At 43.5% G+C, this 20,672-nt stretch overlaps 1 protein-coding gene across 3 annotated transcripts in view; it reads right to left on the minus strand.

Moving 5' to 3' along the window:
• The window catches only part of LOC122926703, a 125,022-nt gene that overhangs the window by 71,478 nt on the left and 32,872 nt on the right, over positions 1-20,672 (minus strand). For 2 of the 3 annotated variants that reach the window (XM_044278170.1, XM_044278169.1), the window contains exons 2-3: positions 10,664-10,708; positions 7,550-7,813 (exon numbers count right to left, since the gene is read on the minus strand). In XM_044278170.1, coding sequence (XP_044134105.1) covers positions 7,550-7,813; positions 10,664-10,708 — 309 coding nt within the window. The remainder of the gene's footprint in view (positions 1-7,549; positions 7,814-10,663; positions 10,709-20,672) is intronic. The other variant, XM_044278171.1, reaches the window with a different exon arrangement.

The raw sequence follows: 20,672 nt of genomic DNA on the forward strand, positions 1-20,672 counted from the left end.
CACATCTTCTTCCCCTGGAGGGACGTCCATACCGCCTGCCGCTGAATCTTCACCCGGATCCACCTCTCCCTCCTCCAATGGCGACAGCTCCGCATCACCCCGTTCCTGCAGGAGCCATCCAGGAATTCAGTTGCCGCACCAACCTCAACACAGGGCCGCTCACTGTCCTTTACCATCCTCTCCATCAAAACATGCTCTCCAGCGGGGCCGCCAGAAGCCACATCCTGCAGCACCAGATCAGGGGACAAGGCAACCACCCTGTTCCCATCCCCGCTGCCATGTCGCCAGCCCACCGCCAGGGGCCGCGACGCACTCACATTACGCCCTCCTCCTCTGCGCACCTCCGTCCTCAAGCGCTCCAGCCGCCGACCGGAAGCCGCCAGCCGCGGCGCAGAAGACCTCGCTGCCCTGCTCTCAGGAAGGCCCAGGCTGCAAGACCACCCAACCGCACTGCCCCTCCGAACCTCAGGTAAGGCCGCAAGGGTTCGCTCACCACTCCGCAGCACACCAGGGGAGACACGCGCTGGCCCACGCTCCCTGCCTCTCGTCGCCTGGGGGACGGAACCGGGGTTATCCCGGCCCTCTCCCGCCGCTCCACCACGCACTGAAGAATTCCTCCCGCTGCGTCTGGGCGCACCACTGGGCACAGGCACCACAGGCTGCAGCGGAGGGTTCACTGGGGGACTCCGAAGACGCCGGCGCACGCGTGGAGTACACTCCGGACTCAACCTCTCCGGTGGGACCGACCTCCTGGCCCTATAGGGTCGCTCAGCCGCCACTGCCATGGGGGATGGGATAAGAGCCGCCTGGATGGTCTCATGCAGATGCTCCGCACCATGCTCACGAACTGCAGCCCTGACTGCAGCCAACAGATCCTCCAGAGACGACATCTTGCTGCTGAAAAACTCTCCCTTGCACTGACACCTGCGTGCCAAACCACTCCCCCAATCCCTATATACTGCCCGCGAAACCTCACTCCTCCCCCCAACCAACTTCCAAACCTTAACCCCTTCCTAGCCTGAGTACTTCCACCCAAGTCAAAGCGCACTCCGCTATATCTGCGCCTCTACACTCTCCCTCTCCAGAAGAATATTGGAGAGGGAGAGTGTAGAGAAACTGCAGGGAGAATGCAGGGGGACTTATGATGTGTACTGTTGCTGAACCTAGACCTGACCAACTGTAGCAACCCCAGATCATGATGGGTGCATCACTTCATCTGCCTCTCTTCTTACCCTGATGCGCCCATCACTCTGAAACAGGGCAAATCTCGACTCATCAGACCACATGACCTTCTTCCATTGCTCCAGAGTCCAATCTTTATGCTCCCTAGCAAATTGAAGCCTTTTTTTCTGGTTTGTCTTACTGATTAGTGGTTTTCTTACGGCTACACAGCTGTTCAGTCCCAATCCCTTCGCATTGATCTTACTTTCACTATTAACCCCTTAAGGACGCAGGGCGTACCGGTACGCCCTATTTCCCGAGTCCTTAAGGAATCAGGGCGTACCGGTACGTCCTAAGTTTAAATAGTGATTGCGGCGTCAATTCAGACCTGCGGTTTGCTGCGCTTTTTGCAGTTTCTGATCCCCGCGGTCCCTGACTATGGAAAAACTAAAACATAATTTTTTTTGTTTCAAAAATGAAATCATTGTGTAAAACTTACATAAATAAAAATTATGTATACATATTAGGTATCGCCTCGTCCGAATCGACTGGCTCTATAAAAATATCACATTACCTAACCCCTCAGATGACCACCTAAAAAAAAAAAAAAAAAAAAAGCTATTTTTTGTCATCTTACGTCACAAAAAGTGTAATAGCAAGCGATCAAAAATATGCACCCCAAAATAGTTCCAATCAAACCGTCATCTCATCCTGCAAAAAATGACACCCTACTCAAGATAATCCCCCAAAAACTGAAAAACTATGGCTCTTAGACTATGGAGACACTAAAGCATTTTTTTGGTTTTAAAAATGAAGTTATTGTATAAAACTTACATAAATAAAAAAAATTGTATACATATTAGGTATCGCTGCGTCCGTAACAACCTGCTCTATAAAATTACCACATGATCTAACCTGTCAAATGAATGTTGTAAATAAAAAAAAAGTGCCCAAAAAGCTATTTCTTGCTACCTTGCCGCATAAAAAGTGTAATATAGAGCAACCAAAAATCATATGTACCCGAAACTAGTACCAACAATACTGCCACCCTATTCCGTACTTTCTAAAATGGGGTCACTTTTTTGGAGTTTCTACTCTAGGGGTGCATCGGGGGGCTTCAAATGGGACATGGTGTCAAAAAAAACAGTCCAGCAAAATCTGCCTTCCAAAAACCGTATAGCATTCCTTTCCTTCTGCGCCCTGCCGTGTGCCCGTACAGCAGTTTACTACCACATATGGGGTGTTTCTGTAAACTACAGAATCAGGGCCATAAATAATGAGTTTTGTTTGGCTATTAACCCTTGCTTTGTAACTAGAAAAAAAATATTAAAATGGAAAATCTGCCAAAAAAGTGAAATTTTGAAATTGTATCTCTATTTTGCATTAAATCTTGCGCAACACCTAAATGGTTAACGAAGTTTGTCAAATCAGTTTTGAATACCTTCAGGGGTGTAGTTTCTTAGATGGGGTCACTTTTATGGAGTTTCTACTCTAGGGGTGCATCAGGGGGCTTCAAATGGGACATGGTGTCAAAAAAACAGTCCAGCAAAATCTGGCATCCAAAAACCATACGGCAAACCTTTCCCTCTACGCCCTACTGTGTGCCCGTACAGTAGTTTACAGCCACATATGGGGTGTTTCTGTAAACAGCAGAGTCAGGGCAATAAAGATACAGTCTTGTTTGGCTGTTAACCCTTGCTTTGTTAGTGGAAAAAATTGGTTAAAATGAAAAATTAGGCAAAAAAATTAAATTCTCAAATTTCATCCCCATTTGCCAATAACTCTTGTGCAACACCTAAAGGGTTAACGAAGTTTGTAAAATCAGTTTTGAATACCTTGAGGGGTGTAGTTTATAGAATTATAGTAAATTTCTGAAAAATTTCAAGATTTGCTTCTAAACTTCTAAGCCTTGTAACATCCCCAAAAAATAAAATATCATTCCCAAAATAATTCAAACATGAAGTAGACATATGGGGAATGTTAAGTCATCACAATTTTTGGGGGTATTACTATGTATTACAGAAGTAGAGAAACTGAAACTTTGAAATTTGCAAATTTTTCCAAATTTTGGGGAAATTAGGTATTTTATTATGCAAAAAAATTATTATTTTTTTACTTCATTTTACCAGTGTCATGAAGTACAATATGTGACGAAAAAACAATCTCAGAATCGCCTGGATAAGTCAAAGTGTTTTAAAGTTATTAGCACTTAAAGTGACACTGGTCAGATTTGCAAAAAATAAGGGGTTAAACATGAGTTCTAATGTTATTTTTCTTCGATTTGATTTCACCAAACATTTAAGTGATCGCCGATCACGATCATTCAGAATTTTTTTCCCGCCACAATTCTCCCTCGAATACGATGGGTCCCCACTATCCTTCCAGTTTTTAATAATGCATTGGACAGTTCTTTACCCAATTTTAGTCGTTTCTGCAATCTCCTTAGATGTTTTCTCTGCTTGATGCATGCCAATGATTTGACCCTTCTCAAACAGACTAACATCTTTTCCATGACCACGAGATGTGTCTTTTGACATGGTTGTTTAAGAAATTAGAAGCAACTCATTGCACCAGTTGGGGTTAAATAACTTATTGCCAGCAGGAAGATAATCGCCCATGCAGTACTTATTCAATAGGAGGCTCCTATTTATTTGCTTAGTTAAATCCAGGTGGACAGGCAGTGTAATTTTTCTAATATGCTTTATTAATGGATTTTGTATTTTTATCACAGCCCCCCCCCCCCCGTAAAGCGCACCATTCCCATGGCGCTTAAAACTGACATTTCTGTACACGAAGCAGGCAGAAGTAATCCTGAAGCTAATCCTGGTATACCACATGGTTACAGGGTACCCATGTGCTATGCCAGGAGTTAGTAAATCTCCAGGAGGCACGGGCAGGAGCAGCAATATGCGCTCCTGCCCATACTCACTGTGCTGCAGCCACATTCATAAAATGTCTAGAGATCGTACTCTGTACACTGCTGAGCAGTCAGCGGTGTACAGAAATGTGGGTTTGGTGAGGGAATCGTGCGCTTTGGGGGTGGGGAACTGTAATAAAAATACAAAAGCCATTAATAAAAGTATATTAAACTATTATTAGGGCATTAGAGACAGCTTATTAAAATTTTGTGAGGTACGGTATCGTCACTGGAACCTACAATCCTGCCTAAGCCGCCCATCTCCAGGTTGAGGGGCAGCGTGCTGGTGTGCAAACACATCGGCGCTGTAATGGCCGCAAAGCAGCTCACAGAACGCCGAGATTCAAAGGGTGAAACCCCACCCCGTTGCAGTGATGATACCGTACCTCACACTAGAGGACCTCAGTTATAGGCAGGTCACGCTACATTTGCCTTCTGTTCATAGCCTCAGTTAAACATTTATATCAGAGGCTTTGGGCTTCATTTTTGGTGCATGTTGCTCCTGATGAAATGCACGTCTACTGCATGGAAACACGTTGAGCACTTACCATTTAGGACAGTGTCAGGGGAATCGGTGCTCCAGTTACATCAGATGGAGTCAATGGTTTTACCCTGCCCTAGTCCTGCACCTGTACTATGTTAGTGCAGTGGATGTCTGCGCGCTGACATTCACTGTTAGGAGTGATACCTGGTTTTACACTTGGTATCAGATATCCACCTATACAGTACTTCACCCAGGTCACACACCTAGGACTCTGTGGTTTTTTGCCCCCCCCCCCCCCCCCCCCCGAGTGTTGGTGGGTTTTAGTTTGTGGGATCCACCCTTCACTCTTCCCTATATAGTTCCACCTTCATTAGTGTGGTTACTATGAGGGTGGTGCCATAAATAAGTGACGGTTCAAGTAGCTGCTTCGTGCAGTTTGGGTAGATACCCCTATATTTTATTGAGACAATATAATAAAGATTTTGTTATTTTGTTTTAGCGTCCTTTCCCTACATATACCGTATTTTTCGCCGTATAAGACGCACTTTTTTCCCCCCAAAAGTGGGGGGAAAATAGCAGTGCGTCTTATACGGCGAATGTAGCTTATTTTGCCCAGTTTTCAATGATACACCAGCCGCGATGCCGCGCGGCGGGTGTATCAGCTGTGAGGGAGGAGGGGCTGGGGGCGGCATCTGCATTTATAATGACAGCGGGGCCCGTGCAGTGACTATTCTACTACACGGGCCCCGCTCACTGTATAATCATATCTCTCTAATAGTTAATTGTTCTATGCATGTAATCGCATAATGAGCGCTAATGAGCGCTGTGTATTACCGTACTTAAAACTAGCAGCGCTCGCCGTTCGGAGCAGAGAGGAGGCAGGAGGCAGGCCGGGAGGACGGGCACTTGCAGCGTGAGTCATACGTCACGCGCCTGCACCGCCCACTTATGAATGAAGCAGGCGGCGCAGGCGCGTGACGTATGACTCACGTTGCAAGCGCCCGTCCTCCCGGCCTGCCTCCTGCCTCCTCTCTGCTCCGAACGGCGAGCGCTGCTAGTTTTAAGTACGGTAATACACAGCGCTCATTAGCGCTCATTATGCGATTACATGCATAGAACAATTAACTATTAGAGAGATATGATTATACAGTAAGCGGGGCCCGTGTAGTAGAATAGTCACTGCACGGGCCCCGCTGTCATTAAAGCAGATGCGACCCCCACCCCCTGTATTGAGGGTCATTCACTACAGGGACACTTATGGAGGGGATCTGTGGATGACAGCATAAGATGCTATATATGTGTCATCCACAGATCCCCCCCATAACTGTCATTCACAGATCCTCATCCTCATAACAGTGCCATCCAGAGAGGATCCCCCATAAGTGTCACCCACAGATCCCCCATAAGTGTCACCCACAGATCCCCCATAAGTGTCACCCACAGATCCCCCATAAGTGTCACCCACAGATCCCCCATAAGTGTCACCCACAGATCCCCCATAAGTGTCATCCACAGATCCCCCATAACAGTGCCACCACAGATCCCCCATAACAGTGCGTCACCCACAGACCACAATTAGTTCAAAACCCACCAAAAGTGCACCTTTTTGGTTCAAAATATTTTTTTTCTTATTTTCCTCCTCAAAAACCTAGGTGCGTCTTATAGGCCGGTGCGTCTTATACGGCGAAAAATACGGTATTCATTTGACTGTTTAAGAGGACGCATACCCATTATACCACTTTCCAATTTTTGTATATGAATATTCTTTATTGACCAAAATACTTTAAAACATAGCCCCAAAAAAGCTAAAAAAAATATATCCCCCCCCCCCCACACACAATTCTGACCATTTTTCCCTACTGTTTGGGATCGCCTTCTCTCAGGGGGTCACAATCACAGCCTTTTTCTCTGACAACGGGGTTCAAGTCCAAAAGGTGCTTTATTTTGGCACTTCAGCACCATCACACACCTAAACATCGAAAATAAACACCTGTCCGTTTGGGCTCTACCTCACCTATAGCGCGCCGTTCACACACGGGATTATATTTGGCTTGCTCAGCCATATATGGTCCAGCAGCCTCCAGGCTCTGACCACACCAGCATTCTTGGGGAGAGATGGTCCAGAAGTCCTCCCGACTCTTTCCGTAGTCGTCGCTTGGCTCCCCCCCCCCCCCCCCAAACTTTAGGCTTTACAAAGCCTCCTGGCTGAGATCACACAGAGCCTCTCAGGCTTCCTCCCTACAAGTCATACACAGAGGGTTGTTTTATCATCCTTGATTCCAGCAGCAGGCCTCACCTGCGATCACCTCCGGCAAACGACAATACATGTAGTAGAAGGGTGTGGACTGGCAATTCCATCCCCAGTCCACATGAAATCCAGTCCAGAACAACATCTAGACAAAACTGTCTCAGCAAACTACCTTAAATGAAATCCAGAAAGCTGCAGTGGTTTTAGCAATCTCACTCAGCTGAGGTATCTGGGTGGGGTATACGTGCCTCCCAGCACTTCTACTGTACACATCACCACACTACATAAAACCTCAAATCTATTGATTTCACTAGAATGTTATATGTGTCCTGAAAACCCCCCAGATACAAACATTTTTGGCAGGCTTAAAAGAAATAAAAAATCACCTTTAGCATGCAGCATTTCAAAGCCTGAAATTTTGCTGTAGTCATGAAGGACCAAAACACCCCAGGTCATGAAAGGGTTAACATTACTTTTATCTTACATTTGTGTGTGGATCTGCATCACAGACCAAAGTAGTGGTCGCCTGTGATTTTTATTTTTCACTGACCCACAGTAAATAAAAAAAATTGTGATTTGTGAACAGACAATTAGAATCAATGGGTACGTGTGCTGTCCGTGGAAAACACGAAATGGAAATGTGAAGGAGGCCTAAAGAAGAATCTTCTCGGGTTATCATTCTGACATTGCAATGATTACTACATACTGTGTTACGTGTCTACTGAATACATTTACTTACCTATCACTTTTAATGTAAGAAAATCACTCCTCTTACTCCATGTGCCACAGGAATACTGAATACAGTAATAATTAGAATTATATTCCTGCACATTTGTCAGAGTAAAGTTTTCTTCTCGCACATCGTGTTTGGAATTAAGATATGCATTGTTTTCTCCATGTAAACGAAATGGCCCCTCATAATATGGGGAAGAACACCTGATTGTGACGTTGCCCCCCATCTTTACTACTTTGCTGGGAAAGGCTTGAATATCGGGTTTACTCCCTGTCAAAAAGAGAGAAAAAAAGAAGTCACTGTACGGAAAGATGATTTATGTGCTCTTCTGTATTAAATACCGTAGCTTACTTAACCCTTTTAAAGGCATGGCCTATTTTGGGCTCCAGGACTGAGCTTTTTTTTAGTGGGGGGGGGGGGGGGGGTGGGGGGGTTGCATGCCACTGTGCCATTGCTGTTGTAGGTTGTATGGGTTGCTTAGTGTTGAGCGAAGCTAGCTTCAGATGCTTCATCATCCTCACTCCATTCAAAGTAGGTAATTCACAAAGTCGCGCGTGACTTCATTGAAATAACTTCGGTAGTTGATTTTATTTTTTATTTTTTTTAAGTGGAAAACCACTTTAAAACTTAAAAACTAACTTTGCTTCAGTTCCGAGGTACTAGTCGGAAACAAAGTCAAGTTTGGTTTCAAGTTTTAAAGTAGTTTTCCACGCACGATTTTGCGAAAAACGTACTTTGGCTCATCGGAGGCCATACATTCTAATACTGTACGGAAACGGATCTCTGTACAGTATTATTCCGAAGTTTTGAAAAAAGCGACTTCTTCAGATGAAGCATCTGAAGCTCACTTCACTCAACACTAGATACTATGATTATGATCATATTACTAGCGATGAGCGAAGTATCAAAAATTCAATTCAGTTGCTTCACCGAACTTCGACCAAAAATTTGATTTGTTACGAATTACTTCATAACAAATCCCATTCCATTGTATGGAGAGGGCACAATGATGGGCCTTCCTCATCATTTAACCCCTCAGATGCTGCGTTCAACACTGATCGCGGCATCTGACAGTTACAATCAGCCTATCAGGGGGTTAATCAGGGTTTAAAACAAAACATATACATAGCTCATCCATTTGATTGTGGAGAGGCCCTCGCGGCTATCTTTATTTTAGAAAATGTGGCAATTCCGCTGACGTGATGCCACGCCAGATACATACTCGCCATCTCCACAATTAAATGGATAAGGTGATTATGTATCTTTTATTTTTTTACAGCCTTTTCAAGAAAAATTGATTTGTTACCACAAAGCTCCAAAAAATTCGGATCGAATTCCACTCCACACTACATATTACTTTTGCACGCTTAAAATTTTATAGCAATAAATACATCGTTTTTATGACATCACATTCTGAGAACAAGAACGTTTTTACTTTCCTTCAGTGTAGATGGATGAGGCTGGATTTTTTCAGGATGAGTTATGGTTTTTAATAGCTCCATTTTGGAGTAGTCTTTTGGTATTCTATGGGTCATTATTATCGTATTGCTACCACCATAGTTTTTTTTATTTTTTAGGATTTATTTGGTGCATGCCCAGAGTCATATCATGGGTCAGACCATCATTCTAGCCCATGTATAAGAAGGATCGATTACACAGTTATAGAACAACAGAATCAACTTTTGGAAAATAAGAAAAACCTGTATAAAGTGTAAATAAGTATACTGCCTGCCTATAAGGGAAAAAAAACATAATTCAGTGAAGTAGTCTATATATGCTAGTGCTAATACCTACAAAGCAGAATCCATTTTGAGCCATGAGCCCGACACTGTATAACATTTCTCAGGACATCCTCTGTGTTGATATGTAACCTTCTCATGTGGTATTACATGGTTTGTTAATTTTTGGATACAGAGGATGATTTGTTCACCCTTCAATTCACTGATATTAATTTCTGGGCTAAATGTAAAGATTCAACAATCCATGGGCGGGATGAGTACATTTGTCTTGATCTAGTATTCCATTACAGCAATTGTAGGGTCACAAGCAAATAATTAATAATGCACAATTGTATTTATTTGTTAGGTGTGGACTCATTATGTCAGTCCACTCCTCGGATGCTAGAGCGGAAATACAGGCTAGCCAGTTGTTATGAACTTTGGATGACAATAAATGGGTGTTTAACCCCTTCCTGATTGCCTTATGTAACTAAACATTGGTGGCCAGCCATTTAAAGATGGCACCTACTCTTGAGCACAGTGGGCTCCATAGCTACCGGGTTTCTGCTATTAGAAACATCAGGCACCCAGGTTTAATGTAATAATGTTGATTTCCCTCTGAGATACCGGGATCAATTGTGACCACAGCATCGCGCTCATGGCCGTGTACTGGTTTACAAATCTAATCTACACTTTTTTCAGTGCAGAAATGAACCTGCATTACAGATTTCCAAATCCGCAGCATGTCAATTATGTTTGCGGTTTTAGCTGCAGATTTCACCCTTTTCAGTGGAAGGGCGAGATCTGCGACATAACTGAATCCATTTCACACCAAAAACCTCTGTTAGAAATTGCTGCAGGAACGCACATAAATCCGCATGGATGGTATGTGCATTCACCTGCACACATTGTGGCATATGCGCGCTTTTTCTTTTTTCCATGCGGAAATTGATCTGCTGCACAGATTTCATTATAAATAGCATGTCAATTATGTTTGCTGTTTTAGCAGTGAATTCCACCCTTTTCAATGTCTGTGGACCAGTGAAAAAATCACGGAGGCATGCACTGGTTTTGTCTGTAATGAGGACCAAACAAGTCCATTGATGTCTATGAGTCCGTGAAAATCACGGACACAACACGGATGGCATTCGTGTTGCTTCCGTTTTTCACTGACCACTGTTAGGAGATGCTCTGGAAATGAATCCATGGAATACAGATGACACATGGAGGGTAAACAGGCACACAGACCAAACACGGATGCCTCACGGACATCTTCAAGGATGTAACACGGGCTGACTGTTTCACAGACGTGAAGCGGACAAGGAAATGTGAATGAGGCCTAATAGACATCATTGAATCAGTTACAACTGAAAATTGATAATAATGGGAAAAATGTACTCACCATAGAAGTAAGAACAAGCTAAATATAATGCGGGAAACAACAGATCTGGAAAGTTAAGATAGATTCAATTAAAATGAGATAAGAAAATGTTACATCTGTGGAATGACATACACGATGAGGACACTTCTAGAGTCTTACCAGGTCAGAGATCATATAAGACATTTTTTATAGTGTTTTATAGGGTTTAAAGAGGACCTGCCACCTCTCCTGACATGTCTGTTTTAGTAACTAGTAGAAGAATTCCTGGGCCTATTCTCTGACTGCACCCAAGTACCAATGACTAGAAGCGGGGTTCTACCACGTCTGCTGTCCTCTAGGGTAAAGTAGTATCTATATGTGACACCGTCACGCCTGCCTGTACTTGTAGAGGAGAGTCCGCAATGTTGGTGTGTAGTGGTAAAGACTTGATAGTTCTCCCGATACTCCAGACCGGTGAAGCCGTCAGGCTGGGTAGTTGGAAAATGTGCCCCGGCTGGTAGCATGTTTCCTATTCAAAAAAGCTTGCGCTCTATATCAGAGCGCCAATGATGTGACGCTGGCTTACAGCTACAGGAACTGTTGTGGACCAGAAATCTGACGTGTTTTGAAAGGATCACCTTTCTTCCTCAGGGATAGGGTCCTCTTGCTTGTGATTCTCTTTAAGAATCCTTTTGGGGTGAGGTTATACAAGTCAGGTTATTACAATACAGTCTTTCACACAAGCAGATGGCGTGGAGGTAATCTTCTGCATGAAAGAGAGCCATGCCCCGTTCCGGACAGCAGAGACACGGAGCATTAACATGATTGACAATGTTCCATGCCTTTCTGTGATCTTTTTACTACAAAAGCACAGTGAAATAAAGTTGTCACCGTGATTTTGTAGTAAAAAGGTCAGAGAGAGGCAAAGAGCATTATCAATCATGTTAATGCTCCGTGTCTCTGCTGTCCAGAGCGGGGCTTTGCACTCTTTCATGCAGTGGATTCCGCGTATGGGATCCGCTCATGTGAAAGAGCCCTTAGGGTGACAGAATATAGTTTCAGTTACCAAATGTGACTAGCTCCACTTTGCTGTTTAGTCCCATGGGGGTGAGGCTATTCTATTAAAATTCTAAATCCATCTTGTCTCAGCAGATTACAGGTATTTTATTAAATCACATCCTCTCCTTCCAGTTTTTACCTTTTCCATGCCACATATTGATGACCCTTTGCACTTGCTAATGTGTACCTCCAGGTAATGTCTGGATAGGGGATGACCCTCATATTTTCTCCCAATGTTGTATGTGTTGAGTTATACGTTCCTGTAGTGGTCTTCTTGTTCTGTCTATATATATATATATTCTTTCACATGGGCAGATTATTCTATATATCACACTTTTACTGTAGTTACTGTACATAGTTGTTACATATTTGTTAAGGTTGGGAAAATACAAAAGTCCAACATGTAATCCTGCTATACCGATCCACGGAACAAATCCCTGGATCAATGTCCATATTCCTTTTTAAAAGGGGTTGTGCTAAAGGGAAAGGGTTTGTAGAACGTGATTTCTATACATTGTAATAAACCTCAGTTATTTTGAGGTGAACTTTCTAGATCTAACCATTTTTATAGAAGAAGGTAAATTACAGACTAAAACATACAGTAAGTCAACGGATACTAATAGCTTTATTGCCATGAATATTTGCCACTTGCCCCAATGGCCATTAAACCTATCAAAAAGCCAATTTATGTGTTTTTTTAGGAATTGCAGTAAAAAAAGAGGACTATGATAAAGACATACACCTGCAAAATAAATTCGAAACTAAAGGATACTCATGTGTACCCTCCTGAATGAATAAGGGAAAACAATAGGCAGGTTAAATAGGCGGCTACTACTGGAGTACAAAGACGATAAAGAAAACGTAGGAGGGAAAAGTAATACTGATACAATAATTTCACAAATTATTTCTGAATATAACAACTAGAGATGAGCGAATCGAAGTGGAATTCGATCAGAATTTCAGGAAAAATTTGACTCTTCCTGAAGTCGAATTTCTTTGCGCTTCATGATAACGAATCACATTTTTTCTAAAATGGCTGCTTCACATGTTAGAACGAGGAAGTCTGGAGCCCGGAAACGAGGGATCAATGCCATGCATGCAGCCAGTCAGCCAATCAGCAGCTAGCCAGCCCCTGTGATGTCACAGCCCTGTAAAAAGTCTCAGCCTGCTCGGTCTCCCCCATTTTCCAGTGAACTAAATGCAGGGAGAGATGTGACAGGCGCTAGGGATAGTATTTAGGAAACAATTTATTCACAAAAAATAACTATTGAGCATTACAGGGAAAGATTATTCATAGTGTAGGCAAAGGATAGGGAGGCATTACCCACACTGTAGGGAGAGAGCAGGGACCAAGAGGAGAGTGTAAAGCCTGGGTATTAGGAGCTATTCTATTACACCTTGCTGTACTAATTGGGGTTACAAAGTGCATTCTTTAATACTTCAGTAAATCCAGTAATCCTTGATTCTGAGATTGGGGCAAAAAAAAAAAAAAAAAAAAACTGTTCTGGGATGTATTTTGTTTATATATAAGCACATTAATTTATCCTTCCTTCTGGGATGAAATTGCAGTCTGATAACACCAGTTTTGGGGTGTATTTTGTTGTTATATAAATAAATCTATCCATCCTTGCTTCTGAGATGAAAGTGTGGTCTGATTCAACCAGTTTTGGGGTGTATTTAGTTTATATCTATAAGTACTTTCATACATTGTTGCTTCTGGGGTGAAAGTGTGGTCTGATACAATCAGTTTTGGGGTGTGTTTTGTTTACATATGAGTACATTCATCCTTGATTCTGGGGTAAAATTACAGTCTGATAAAAACTGTTTTGGGGTGTATTTATTTTATATATAAGTATTTCCATTAATCCTAGCTTCTGGGGTGAAACTGGAGTCTGATACAACCAGTTTTGGGGTGTATTTATTTTATATATAAGTACTTCCATTCATTCTTGATTCTGGGATGAAAGTGCGGTCTGGCACGATCCTCGGACTTAAAAAAATAAAAAAATAAAAAAGATACTACGGGTGATCACACCATAAAGGCCGAGAACAGATAACCCAAAAAACGGTTGGCCGCCGTTCTCTGAAGCAGAACACCTCTCTACACACTTTTAGGGTGGTCAAATTCTTTTACACTTAATTCGATATGTTAATCAGTAGTTGCAGAGTTGGTGTGAAATAGCGGCTTGATACTACACACTTTCAGGAGAGTTCACACTTCAGTTGTTTGGTCAGTTATTTCCATCTTTTATTCAGCCAAAACCAGTAGTGAAGCCTACTCAGAGATGAGGTGTAATGGAAAGATCTGCACCTGTTCTGTGTTTTTGACCCAAACCTGGTTTGATACTATGTAAGCCGTGAAACAACAAAATCACGAATGAGGAAATCAACACTGACACCAGCCTTTGCAAAACAGAACTTTCTTTACTGAAAGATTTAGCAATGAACACAATCCCGAATATGGAGGCAAAGAAAATGACGTTACATACACTCAGCCACAGCTGAGAACCCCTGTGCTGCACAGCAAGATGCCCCCTGGTGCATACCGAGGAAATTTGCTATAATTTACCTATTGGCAGGCACACTAAAACTACCCCACCATATCTGTTATTACCCTGTTGACGACACGAACGATTGAGTGAGTGCTTAGTACGAAGTTATCTGCGGTGCAGCACAGCAGCTTACAATCTTATGAACTCTAGAACACCTCCCCTCCCATAACTAGTCCAGGAACCCATATCAGAGTATTGTTCCTGAGCAATGCGCTGAACTGAATTGAAGTCGTGGACAAGTTGTCAGCTCTCAATTGCGCAATGTCTCTTTTAGTTATGGAGTCCTTGTAGTAAATGTGGAAAACGCTTTTGGCCTTATATAACACAGAGTCCCTATCTAACTAACAGGCCTAGTCACAGTCTCTTAGCCAATCTGCAATTTGGTGTGTGCAATCTGAATGATGTCTTTAAACTGAACAGCAACAAGTCTCTTCAGCAACCATGATGTCCTGCAGGCCAAGCAGCACTCTGTTCCAAAGCTTCTAACAGCCTTCTTAGAAACAATCCTTTGACTCCAGACAGGATCTGGGTACGGGACAGCAATCAGTCCCTCTCTGCTGCGACTCCGGCCACTCCAGGACACCATGACACCAGGATGCGACCGGATTCTCTTCACACACAGTCCTTCTCTGTTCCTCTCAAGATGGAGGCAGCTGCAGCTTCCTGGTTCTTCTCCAGACTGTCCAAACCCCACATCCTATGAATATTCTAAGCCAGAGAGATGTCACTGGCGCTCCAATCTGGAGTGCAAGTTTTTTTGAATAGGAAATGTGCTGTGGCTGGGCCACGTTTTCCAACTACCCATCCTGACTGCTTCCACCGGACTGGGGGATCGGGAGAACTATCAAGTATTCACAACTACACATCAACATCACGGACTCTCGTCTGCAAGTACAGGTAAGTGTGACGATGTCACATATAGATACTACTTTACCCTAGAGGACAGCAGATGTGGTAGAACCCCACTTCTAGTCAGTAGTACTTAGTAGTGTTGATCGCGAATATTCTAATCGTGAATTTTTATTGTGAATATTGGCCATTCGAGAATTCGCGAATATCTAGAATATATTGCTATATCTTCGTAATTGCGAATATTCTAGATTTTTTTTTCATCAGTACCCATGATCCCTCACTTCTTCTTGCTTGTGGGTCAATAAGAAAGCTGCAATATCATTGATTTTAGGAGTAGTGTTGATCTCAAATTTTTGTTGCAAATTTATTATCGTGAATTTTCCGATTGCCGATTTCTGCAATCAAGAAAACAATGACTGAAGATCACCAATTTGCGAATATATGGCGAATATTCACCCAAATATTTGCGAAATATTGTAAATTCGAATATTGCCCCTGCCGCTCATCACTAGTACTTAGGTGCAGTCAGAGAGTAAGGAATTCTTCTTTTACCTCTTCACTTTGTCATTGCAGCACTGACCTTCCTTGCAGCATACTCGTTGCGAGTATCTGTTTCAGTAACTACTAGCATTCCCCATGTTATAACAATTCTGGAGCGTCTAGTCTTGTGACCCTGTGCTGTGCCATTCCTGCATTATTCACACTAGAAGCCTACAAATTGCTAGCAGACTGCAGTAAAGATACAGCTGGGTGTTACCAGTGGCGGTTGTGTCAGACTCTGCACCCCCGCCCCAACTGGTAACACCCATCTGTAGCTTTATTGCAAACAATACTTTCATAACTTTCAGTAGAAATAAAAAATAATGGCAGAACAGATGCTCCAGAATTGTTATCACAAGGGGTATGCAAGTAGTTACTAAAAATAGATGTGTCTGGAACGTGACAGGTCCTCTTTAAATACACTGCTTCAGCTGAAGATTTTATAATGAAAACCAATGTGGTGGTGCCTGTATCTATTGATGTATTACATAAATTAATTTGCTTCATGTAAATCACTAATCAATTTACGTTATTTCAAATAATGCAGAAAACAAACAATACCTTCATGAGATGAGCAAGGGATGCAAACAAGCTCTGCCTCTAATGCCACCAGATGTAATGCAGTGTCGGGACTTGAACCCAGGGACTCCTCTTCCAACAGAGCTATTCAGCTTTCTGGACAGCTCCTGTGCTGACCTGAAGCCTAGGTCCCTGTGCCTCTAGTTTCAGTTCCCGCCTCTCTGGTTTGCTCCACCCGTTCCCTGATTGAACATCCTATTTGAACCCAGCCTTGCACTTCCGGCCTTCTGAGATTATTGTGCTCTCAGCTTGCAATCAAGCTAGTCTCTCCTGCTCTGCTGCTAATACTGACGCTCATCTTATGCATCGACCACTAGCTTCCTCCTGACTACGTTATTGGCCTTGCAATTACCCCACGTAAGAGACTCCGAACCAGACCCGGACCGTTACAGATGAGATGGTCTGCATAACTGAATCTGGCAGTTCAGAAAGTTCTAAATTGCTATCTGACTTAGCACTAGTGCAGGCTATAGACCTTTGACACTTGTTGGGACAGTTAATAGCATAATGTCCTGAATCCCCACAATAGAGGCACAGATTTGCTGTACGGCGCCTCTTTCTCTACCGCATTAAGAGGTTTTCGGATGACATCAGTCTGTAATGGTCCGGGTCTGGTTTGGAGTCTTTTATCCACTTCAGTCCCGCTAGGTGAAACCCCCTTCATGACCAGAGCACTTTTTACACTTCGGCACTACACTCCTTTCACCGTTTATCGCTCGGTCATGCAACTTACCACCCAAATGAATTTTACCTCCTTTTCTTCTCACTAATGGAGCTTTCATTTGGTGGTATTTTATTGCTGCTGACATTTTTACTTTTTTTGTTATTAATCAAAATGTAACGATTTTTTTGCAAAAAAATGTCATTTTTCACTTTCAGCTGTAAAATTTTGCAAAAAAAACGACATCCATATATAAATTTTTCGCCAAATTTATTGTTCTACATGTCTTTGATAAAAAAAAAATGTTTGGGCAAAAAAAAAATGGTTTGGGTAAAAGTTATAGCATTTACAAACTATTGTACAAAAATGTGAATTTCCGCTTTTTGAAACAGCTCTGATTTTCTGAGCACCTGTCATGATTCCTGAGGTTCTACAATGCCCAAACAGTAGAAAAACCCCACAAATGACCCCATTTCGGAAAGTAGACACCCTAAGGTATTCGCTGATGGGCATAGTGAGTTCATAGAACTTTTTATTTTTTGTCACAAGTTAGCGGAAAATGATGATGATTTTATTTTTTTTATTTTTTCTTACAAAGTCTCATATTCCACTAACTTGCGACAAAAAATAAAAAATTCTAGGAACTCACCATGCCCCTCACAGAATACCTTGGGGTGTTTTCTTTCCAAAATGGGGTCACTTGTGGGGTAGTTATACTGCCCTGGCAATTTAGGGGCCCAAATGTGTGAGAAGAACTTTGCAATCAAAATGTGTAAAAAATGACCGGTGAAATCCAAAAGGTGCACTTTGGAATATGTGCCCCTTTGCCCACCTTGGCAGCAAAAAAGTGTGACACATCTGGTATCGCTGTACTCAGGAGAAGTTGGGGAATGTGTTTTGGGGTGTCATTTTACATATACCCATGCTGGGTGAGAAAAATATCTTGGTCAAATGCCAACTTTGTATAAAAAAATGGGAAACGTTGTCTTTTGCCAAGATATTTCTCTCATCCAGCATTGTTTTGGGGGGTCATTTTACATATACCCATGCTGGGTGAGAGAAATATCTTGGCAAAAGACAACTTTTCCCATTTTTTTATACAAAGTTGGCATTTGACCAAGATATTTTTCTCACCCAGCATGGGTATATGTAAAATGACACCCCAAAACACATTCCCCAACTTCTCCTGAGTACGGCAATACCAGATGTGTGACACTTTTTTGCAGCCTAGATGCGCAAAGGGGCCCAAATTCCTTTTAGGAGGGCATTTTTAGACATTTGGATCCCAGACTTCTTCTCACACTTTCGGGCCCCTAAAAAGCCAGGGCAGTATAAATACCCCACATGTGACCCCACTTTGGAAAGAAGACACCCCAAGGTATTCAATGAGGGGCATGGCGAGTTCCTAGAATTTTTTATTTTTTTTGCATAAGTTAGCGGATATTGATTTTTTTTTTGTTTTTTTCTCACAAAGTCTCACTTTCCGCTAACTTAGGACAAAAATGTCAATCTTTCATGGACTCAATATGCCCCTCACGGAATACCTTGGGGTGTCTTCTTTCCGAAATGGGGTCACATGTGGGGTATTTATACTGCCCTGGCTTTTTAGGGGCCCTAAAGCGTGAGAAGAAGTCTGGAATATAAATGTCTAAAAATGTTTACGCATTTGGATTCCGTGAGGGGTATGGTGCGTCCATGTGAGATTTTATTTTTTGACACAAGTTAGTAGAATATGAGACTTTGTAAGAAAAAACAAAAACAAAAACAAACAAAAAATTTCCGCTAACTTGTGCCCAAAAAAATGTCTGAATGGAGCCTTACCAGGGGGGGGGGGTGATCAATGACAGGGGGGTGATCAATGACAGGGGGGTGATCACCCATATAGACTCCCTGATCACCCCCCTGTCACTGATCACCCCCCCTGTAAGGCTCCATTCAGACATCCGCATGATTTTTACGGATCCATGGATACATGGATCGGATCCACAAAACGCATGCGGACGTCTGAATGGAGCCTTACAGGGGGGGTTATCAATGACAGGGGGTGATCAGGGTGATCACCCCCCTGTCAATGATCACCCCTCCTGTAAGGCTCCATTCAGACATCCGCATGATTTTTTACGGATCCATGGATACATGGATCGGATCCACAAAACGCATGCGGACGTCTGAATGGATGCTTACAGGGAGGTTATCAATGACAGGGGGTGATCAGGGTGATCACCCCCCTGTCAATGATCACCCCTCCTGTAAGGCTCCATTCAGACATCCGCATGATTTTTTACGGATCCATGGATACATGGATCGGATCCACAAAACGCATGCGGACGTCTGAATGGAGCCTTACAGGGGGTGTGGCGAAACCAACCTCGCCACTGGGTTTTGGAGAGGACTGTTTAAAAGCCTCTTGCCTCAGGATTATGGCCCATAGTAACTGTAAAGGAGAAGACAGACCGGCCGCACAGCTTAAATCTGTCTTTGGAATTGTGTTTTATGTTATTATGCGTTCGGTTAAATTGTATGTTATGTGAGGGCACCCAGATAGCTAATATTATTGTATTTGTGTATTCTGAGTGCCATTCACCTAATGATATGCACTCAGACTTGAGCTATCTGGGGATATGTTAAATGTCTGTGTTTGCTGTAGGGGTGTGACATTGTGTGTTTGGGTGGTAATTCCTGTCCTGTTGTCTCCACATGTGTATTGGTGATCTCCCTTTTGTCCTGAGAGATAATTGGATTGTGTTCGGTCGTCTCCAGGACAGAGGGGAGGAAACCATGATGCATTGTGGGGATATGTTGTATCTGTCCTGTATCTGCAACAAACTGCAATAAAAACCAGGCTGGGTGTGCCAGCACTTCAGAGCACTGCTTGACCCTCAACACGGAGCCTTGTCTCGTTATTGGGGGATTCCCTGTATGCTGTTGGAGACTGATTGCCAGGAGTGTAAGCTGACGGATACGCTTTTCCTGTTCGTCTGACTGACAGCTACTTGTGAGGTTCCAGTTTGGAGTGCTATTTTGTATCCAGTTCGGGAGGTTGGTGTTCTGCAGTAGCTGTGCCTACATCTCGGAAAGGGGCATATCGCCTGAACGGATTTTAACCCCTTGTCTGCTGAAACGGTCCCGTTACATTGGTGGCAGCAGTGGGATCGTTCCTACAGCCAGAAGGACAGCTACAGGAGACACCATTTCTGTGGATTCTACAATTTAAGGGCAACGCATGTCTCAGTACAGTGACCCTAAAAGCACCAGGATGGAACCAGCAGTGGAGTACAGATACTCTGTGGAGGAATTTGACCGTATGATGTGGTTGCGGCTGAACTTCTTCGGACCCAATCCAGGTGAGAAATACGTGAAGTTCGTGAGGAATCTAGTGTCTAAGACCCTACTATACCGGGCAGAAGGTGACGGTCAGCTGCCACGTTGGGTGGACCTCCATCGGAGGTTACGGTTGCGGGACAGTGGGAGCCCAGTCTCCATTCCCCAGCGGCAGTGTGAAGTGCAGGGAGGGGAGAGCAGCGGCCTCCCTCCCCAGCGGCAGGCTGAGTTACAGGGGGCAGAGGTAGTTGTTCCTGCCCCCCAGCAGCAGAGTGATATGCCGGGAAGGCAGTATGAAATGCAGGGAGAGGAGAGCAGCGGCCTCCCTCCCCAGCGGCAGGCTGAGTTACAGGGGGCAGAGGTAGTTGTTCCTGCCCCCCAGCAGCAGAGTGATATGCCGGGAAGGCAGTATGAAATGCAGGGAGGGGAGAGCATTGGCCTCCCTCCCCAGCGGCAGGCTGAGTTACAGGGGGCAGAGGTAGTTGTT

The sequence above is a fragment of the Bufo gargarizans genome, chromosome 2 (genome assembly GCF_014858855.1).
Source record: "Bufo gargarizans isolate SCDJY-AF-19 chromosome 2, ASM1485885v1, whole genome shotgun sequence".
NCBI lineage: Eukaryota > Metazoa > Chordata > Amphibia > Anura > Bufonidae > Bufo > Bufo gargarizans.